This window comes from Myxocyprinus asiaticus, chromosome 33, assembly GCF_019703515.2.
Source record: "Myxocyprinus asiaticus isolate MX2 ecotype Aquarium Trade chromosome 33, UBuf_Myxa_2, whole genome shotgun sequence".
In the NCBI taxonomy this organism is placed as follows: Eukaryota; Metazoa; Chordata; class Actinopteri; order Cypriniformes; family Catostomidae; genus Myxocyprinus; species Myxocyprinus asiaticus.
The window spans coordinates 27,006,221-27,014,495 of NC_059376.1; the positions used below are offsets into that span (position 1 = coordinate 27,006,221).

An 8,275-nucleotide genomic window follows, 5' to 3' on the forward strand; every position below is an offset into this window, starting at 1 on the left:
AGCACTGTCACCTACTCCCCTCCACTCTCATGGGTGCAGTGGTGTCTCATATGTATTATGGTGCGCACAAATATTACACTATTAACAGTGGCACGGTCTGGCTCTCTCGTTATCTTGAGCGTCATCGCGCATCATTCTGTGTCACCCTTGTAATTAGACGAATACAAACGTGGGGGGAAGAGAAAGGGTCGTGGTGGGCACCAAAATAGATAGCGCCGTGTTTGGGATGGTGAGGTTCGTCTTTAACCCCTTCTATCAAAGGGAAACAGAACGACTAGTTTCACGTTCTCGCCGCGACGGGGAACCAGATCAGACGGGTTAGTTGGATTTATTTTCCTCCAAAAAAGTGCTTTAAATCGGTACGTGGGCGAGAATGGGTGGGACAAAGGGATCAACCCATCGACAGTTATTCTGGGGCACCGCATAGCTCACGAGAGTGTTGGAAAGGAATCACCGCGCGCTGGACAATTAGGCTATCTTGTTTCGCTTATCCAGAAACAAATATGGTGCGTTCTTTTGTTTCTTTTCCCACTGTTTGGACATCCAGAGAACTGCCTGAGAGTTATAGGTGACAAACACATTTTTTTTATTATTATTACGTTGTTTGGATGAATAAGTGATGCGCGCACGAGCCTTGCACGAGCGCAGGTGGATGTAAGAGGCGTTGTACCACACAAGAAACTGTATTTCAATGGAAGACACTTGTGAATTTTTGTGGAATTTATTCTGCCCGTGTTCGTAAATGTTCCACTGTAAATAGGCATGTGTGGAATACAGCTACTCTTTTGATGGGGCAATCGCTTTAATGGGGGGATTTTTTCTCTGGATAGCAGTTAATCAATTTACACATCACTTTCACGCAAAATCCAGCTGTCGCGTGGATATTCACCATCTTATCGATTCTCGTCGTGGAAGTGGAAGAATGCCCGAAGACCTCTCCGCGGCCAAAGCCCTCTATATGGGCATGGAAGTGGTGATCGCTGTATCATCGGTCATAGGAAACGTGATGGTGGTTTGGGCAGTCAAAATTAACAAATCTCTGAGAGATACGACGTTTTGTTTCATTGTTTCTCTGGCGCTCGCGGACATCGCAGTAGGAGCGCTGGTCATACCACTGGCGATAACTATTAGTATCGGACTTCAGACTCACTTCTACAGCTGCCTGCTGGTGGCTTGCACTGTGCTGGTTTTGACCCAAAGTTCTATCCTCGCCTTGCTCGCTATAGCCATTGACCGATACCTTAGGGTTAAGATCCCAACCAGGTAATTTGATCATTCCCTCAACACACACATACACCCGTTTTGTTTTATATCAACGTGGGGATTTTATCCAGCTCTAACGATAATTTATATCCCTAACCCTACCCCTAACAGAAACCTTTTTTTGCATTTTTACATAAAAAAATAAAAAAATAAATAATAATAATAATAATAATAATAATAATAATAATAATAATATATATATATATATATATATATATATATATATATATATATATATATATATATATATATATATATATCGTTTAGTTGGCTATGTTTACTAAGCCATTTCCCTCGTGGGGATCACTGGCTGGTCCCCTCAATATAGGTGATCTAAGGTTTTACTATAATTGTAGGGACATTTGGTCCCCACAAGGTTAAACCTGTACACACACACACACACACACACACACACACACACACACACACACACACACACACACACACACACACCGTATACATTATATTCATTCACGTGTGATTTGGCCTTTATGTTTTTTATAAAGATGTTTCATGGTCAAATAATCAAAATTAAAGCTCTGATGACACACTAATCAAATTATGTTAATTAATGCATATTAGCCACTATAGCTGGCCAGACTGCTTTAAAGCAGCATGCTGTTTATTTGCTTAATTATGACTAAAGATAATTTTGGGACTATAGCCACATGCACATGGCCTATGATGACATAACTGGACTCATGCATTTCCATATTGCTTACTGTACATCCATGTGTGCACTATTTGCAAAGCTCGCCATAAACGCACTACTGTACATCACACTTCAGAGAATGTCACTAACATTAAGCAGTATATCAAAGGATCTAAACGTGATGTCACGTTTTCCTTTTCCTTGACATTTTCAGTAAGCTATAATTGCTCGTTTATTTATTTATTTATTTATTTTTATCCATTTTGGTCCCTTTTTGATGTTGCAGTTTGTTTCTCATTTGTATTATTCAATGAACCATCTAAATTTACTGCCTAAGTATCATTAAAAAAATATATAATAACAAAAGAAATATTCAAATATTCCAACATCATAACACTACCTGCTTTTGAGTTCTGCTACCTTATATTCTGAGACTTGACTGCAAAGGGTTACTCTCTGTCCCCCACTCAGCTATTTAAAAGCCATTCCATTTTTAAAGATGCTTTTTTTGTATAAAACATAGCTACTTCTGGGTTGTTTCTTTCTTGCTGCTTGAATAGTCAGGTTTGTGTGATGGTGACTTTATTCAAGTGAAAAGCATTATATACCGGAAGGATGATTAGAGAGAGAACTCTGCTCCAGAAATCTCAATCATTGAATACACTTTAATTAAAATCAGAGAGATCTACAAACAATTGGAAAACAAATGTCTAATTCAGAACTAAAATTGATTAAACCTATGTGGTCAGAGTTATCTACCTATTCAGATTTTCAAGTTGTAGAGCACAGGTAAAAACAAATCCATTCCTTAAAGTGATAGTTTACCCAAAAATTAAAATTCTCTTATAATTTATTCACCTCTTATGCCATTCCAGATGTGTATACATTTCTGTCTTCTGTAAAACACAACAAATATTTTTAGACCATCAGCTGTGAAGGTCATTTCAATGCATGTGAATGGTGGTTAGACCTTTGAAACTCCAAAAAGCAGATAAAGACAACATTAATCAATTCAACTCCAGTAGTTTAATCAATGTCTTCTGAAGTGATCCAGTTGGTTTGGGGTGAGAACAGAACAAATTATAACTCCCTTTTTTCACTGTACATCTTGCCATTGCAGTCACAAATTATGATCATGATTTCAAGCTTGATTACACTTCCCAGTGCTTGATGCATGAGCAGAGCACTAGATGGCACTATAGGAGGTGTAATCAAGCTTGAAATCATGATCACCAAGGAGACTGCTGTCAAGATTTACAGTGAAAAAGGAGAAATGTTTTGGTCTGTTCTCATCCAAAACAATTGGATCGCATCTGAAGACACTGATAAAAAACACTAGATTATCTGCTTTTTTGACCTTCTGATTTCTGGTCTCCATGCATTTGCATTGTGAGGAAAAACAGAACAGAGCTGAGATATTCTTCAAAAAATCTTCATTCCTGTTCCGTAGAAGAAAGAAAGTCATACACATCTTAGATGCCACGAGGGTGAGTAAATGATAAGAGAATTTTCTTTTTTGGGTGAACTAACCCTTTAAGTGTTTATTTGATGTTTATCTGTTCAATAATGCATATGGCTCTTCTACTGTATGAAATGCAGAATAATGCATTATAGCATTACAACTTTCCAGACACAGACATACTTCTGTATTATTTTAGATTAGTCCTTCAGAGCAGAAAACTGCATATTTAATGATAGCAAAAATAAGCAAACACCACTTTCTTTGAGCTATAATGTGTAAGTGGAAACATACAGTAATAGCCTAAGGCTTTGGGCTACACACAGATCATAAATGATATAAAATATGAATAATGAGGTGGAAATAACATTTATCATTTAACATCTTATAAAAATAATAATAATAATAATTACAGCTGTACCATCTTTATCTCCCAATTTGCACTATTTAGCATTGCCAATGAAGGTACATACTGGACATATACTGTATAATATAATTCCAAAGAAAACAAAAAAATCTAATAAAAAAAAAACTGCAACTCAAGAGACTTCAAGGCCTGTCATTAAATCACAGGTACCTTGTTCTGAAATCAGTCACACAAAAGACAGGCTTTTTGGAGAGAGTCCTAGGATCTACAATGAAAGATGGCATCTCAGAGAAGAAGCAACTCTATTTGGTGGGGGCACAGCCTCAACTTAAGCAATCTTTCTGATGCTTTGTTACTACTTGGCTCTGATTCAGGTTAGACTGCAGATGAAAGAACATGGAAGTATTGTGTGTTGTGCCTTGGCCATTTTCAGCCTTAAGACTTGATTTCAAGAATAGCTTTGCAAGGTCACCATGATTCTGTTAATATGATTATAATTAATAAATCAAAAGGCACAATGCAACAACATTGAATCAGATGCTTTGCTTTGCTGAGTAGTTACTATTTTATGTTTGTGCCCTATTAATCATCCAGAGAATTATCCTTTTATTTAAACTCAGCAAAAAAAGAAACGTCCCTTTTTCAAGACACTGTATTTTAAAGATAATTTTGTAAAAATCTAAATAACTTTACAGATCTTTATTGTAGAGGGTGTAAACGATGTTTTCTATGCTTGTTCAATGAACCATAAACAATTAATGAACATGCACCTGTAGAACGGTCATTATGACACTAACAGCTTACAGACGGTAAGCAATTAAGGTCACAGTTAAAAAAACTTAGGACACTAAAGAGGCCTTTCTACTGACTCTGAAAAACACCAAAAGAAAGATGCCCAGGGTCCCTGCTCATCTGCGTGAACATGCCTTAGGCATGCTGCATGGAGGCATGAAGACTGCAGATGTGGCCAGGGCAATAAATTGCAATGTCTGTACTGTGAGACACCAAAGACAGTGCTACAGGGAGACAGGAAGGACAGCTGATCGTCTTTGCAGTGGCAGACCACGTGTAACAACACATGAACAGGATTGGTACATCCGAGGATGGCAACAACAACTGCCCGAGTTACACCAGGAACGCACAATCCCTCCATCAGTGCTCAGATTGTCTGCAATAGGCTGAGAGAGGCTGGACTGAGGGCTTGAAGGCCTGTTGTAAGGCAGGTCCTTACCAGACATCTTTGGCAACAGCGTCGCCTATGGGCACAAACCCACCTTCGCTGGACCAGACGGGACTGGCAAAAAGTGCTCTTCACTGACGAGTCGCGGTTGGCCTCTGTGCATCTGGTGGCCACAGCAGATACTGACTGTTACTTTTGATTTTGGCCACCCCTTTGTTCAGGGACAAATTATTCCATTTCTGTTAGTCACATGTCTGTGAAACTTGTTCAGTTTATGTCTTAGTTGTTGAATCTTTTTATGTTCATACAAATATTTACACATGTTAATTTTGCTGAAAATAAAAGCAGTTGAAAGTGAGAGGACATTCCTATTTTTGCTGAGTTTACTTGAATAATGGATACTGTGGAGATATATCTTTATTTAAGATCCAAATGATGCTGCAATGGTGTTAATAATTATCCATATAATGGCATGGCATTTAAAATCCATGACCTGCGATGAAAACCTCCTTTCCTGCATTTCTTCTGTCTTGCAGTTATAAGCGTGTGGTCACTTCAAGACGAGCTGGAATAGCAGTATTTGTGTGCTGGACGGTGGCCTTCATAGTTGGCTTGACTCCCATGCTGGGCTGGAATAATTTAAATAACCTGCAACATAAAAACAGCTCACTCGACCTTATCACCTGTCAGTTCGAGAATGTCATCAGCATGGAGTATATGGTCTACTTCAACTTCTTTGGTTGGGTGCTGCCCCCTCTGCTTCTCATGGTCATCATTTACTCTGAAATCTTCTACATGATCCACAAGCAGTTGAATAAGAAGGTGACAAGCCATGCCGAACCCAACAAGTATTACAACAAAGAACTGAAGCTGGCAAAGTCTCTGGCACTAGTCCTATTCCTATTTGCTGTAAGCTGGCTTCCTCTTCACATCCTAAACTGCATTACACTCTTCTGTCCAGGGTGCGAGAAGCCCATGTTCCTCATTTACATTGCCATTCTACTCACGCATGGAAACTCCGCCGTCAACCCCATCGTTTATGCTTTCCGCATCAAGAAGTTTCGTACCACGTTCCAGACGATCTGGAAGCAGTACTTCTGCTGCAAGGAAGCTCCTCCCCCTGAGAGTCATCCAAGCGAAAGGTTGGATAACAACCACTACATTGCAGCTGCTGCTCCTCCAGAAGCTCCTTTCGAACAGAATGTTTGACTGACATTTCAGCACTCTCTGAGGAGGTCAAATGGATTCTATTGGCTGGATGTCCAATGCTGTCAAGTCTTGGTTTTTCTCCATTGAATGTAAATCAGAGCAACATCACAGAATGTTGTAGTTGAAAAGTGTCCATTTATTGGAATTATGAGACAGCATTGCTTCAAAAACACAGGAATACAAGAGACCAAATAAGTTAGTCAAATCATATTAAGATATGATACATATTAAGTGCAGGAAATCTCGCTTAATGAAGCAGCCATGAAGAACATTTCAGATGTTTACTAGGAGACTCTTTGACTTTTTTGGTTTTAAGCTTTGAGGCAATACAGAATATTGCCTAAGTGGACAATAAGTATACAAATTATAAAAATATTGTGAAATATTAAAGATCCACAATCCAAAATTGCAAACAAATGTGCAGTATTGCATCTAATAGAAAACATTATTATTATGGTTAAAATGGAAACGTTCCATCACCAGTAACTGTTTCTTTTTTTTAATGTATGCAGTACAGACATCAAAGTGCAGTACACTCTCAGGTTTTTTTGGATATTCTGCTTGTAGCTTTGGATATTTGCAGACAGATGAAACTGGATTTTACTCAAAGTTGTAAGGTATTCTTGCCTTTAAGCAAAATTGTGTGTATGTATGTGTGTGTGTGTGTGTGTGTGTGTGTGTGTGTGTGTGTGTGTCGGGGGGGGGGGGGGGGGTGTTTATGTGAGTGCATGTCACACACACACACACACACACACACATACAAAAAAAAAAACTGAACCTGTCAGAGAAAATGAAGATTCACTGAAGCAATGCATTACTGCACTGGCAATGCATTAATACTCTACCATTTGGAAGTATTCAGGGTTTAAAAAAAAAAAAAAAAAAGATTTGTGTTTGTGTTTTCTTTTAGCATTATAGCAGTATTCAGCTATACTTTTTTCATAATATAGTAATTATTCATTTTAAAACAAGCAGAAAATAAAGACTGGCATGGGTATGATACACTACTGGCAAAACATACTTCACAGAACTCTATTTCAATTTCTATTAAAGGAATAGTTCACCCAAAAATGAAAATTGTGTCACTATTTACTAACCCTCATTCCAAAACAATGAAAGAAAGAAAGTCATATACATCTGGGATGGATTGAGGGTTAATAAATGATGAGAAAATTTTTGGCTGAGCTATCCCTTTAAGAAATGACAGTGTATGTATAACCAGGTCTCCACCTAATGACATAAAAAATGAACATGTATCTAATCTGTACATAGCAATATAATGCACTCTATCAAAATATACTATGTTCATAATTGTTAAACAAAGAGTTATGGAATTACAATCACTCATACATGTAGTTCAGAGTTAATGGGAACAATGGGCTTATTCATCTGGCACAATGTTTTTACTTACCTTTAGCAGACAGACACACAGTATAATATCAAACTATATAACCTAAGTGATGTGCTGTAGCATTTGGCTGAATGTGGAGGTGGGAGCTTCCTGTGTGTGACACCCATGCAGTTATAAAATGATCTTGCATTCAGATTTCAGTGAGTAACAAACAGGAAATATCAGTTTACCATCATTGGATAACAATTCTGCCTCTGCAGATAATCATCATCATTATTACTAGCCAATCTGAGTACCAATAAAACATCCAACAGAGGTGGGGAGAAAATGCATGGTATTTTGATGACTGATCTTTTTATACACAGACACCTTCTTTTCAGAGTCTTGTTATTTTACTGTTCAGTACTAACATTTTTGAGTAAACAAGTAGCCTATGTGGTGTGCCCGCTGTTTTGGTACACCTTGAGCAAAGTTCAATCTCCTGCTAGAAAAGAGTACAATGTGTTTTCTTGGGTGCTGAGGAGTAGGCCTAACCCCAGTTTCGGTTTTTCTTGCCTTACTATGACTGTTGGGTTCAGATTGTATTGGTCAAGACAAAAAATATATTTAAAAGTCTGAAATGAATAGGTTTTTCTCCAAATAAACCTCTATTATGCCATCATCCCTCCTATTTAACAGTAGTTTTTATTTTATTTTAGAAAAGGCCATTTGTGGATAAATTATCTTACTGTAAGTATCCAACTTAATAGGCCCCTATTATGCTTAGCCACTGCACGATGCTCATATTCTCTATT

General features: G+C 37.9%; 1 protein-coding gene across 1 annotated transcript; it reads left to right on the top strand.

Annotated features, from left to right (window-relative positions):
* Positions 1–214: 214 nt before the first annotated feature.
* Positions 215–6,666, top strand: LOC127423812 (adenosine receptor A1-like). The gene is made up of 2 exons (XM_051668431.1): positions 215–1,263; positions 5,458–6,666. Exons 1-2 carry the CDS (start codon positions 806–808, stop codon positions 6,128–6,130), a joined length of 1,131 nt encoding a protein of 376 aa, XP_051524391.1. The 5' UTR covers positions 215–805; the 3' UTR covers positions 6,131–6,666.
* The last annotated feature ends 1,609 nt before the right edge of the window (positions 6,667–8,275 follow it).

What these genes read in the sequence shown, in the direction of transcription:
- LOC127423812 (XM_051668431.1), top strand. Translation starts at nt 806, where the DNA reads ATGGGGGGATTTTTTCTCTGGATAGCAGTTAATCAATTTACACATCAC. An exon ending in AGGGTTAAGATCCCAACCAG is followed by an intron (nt 1,264 to 5,457) that starts GTAATTTGATCA and finishes TCTGTCTTGCAG; the next exon opens with TTATAAGCGTGTGGTCACTT.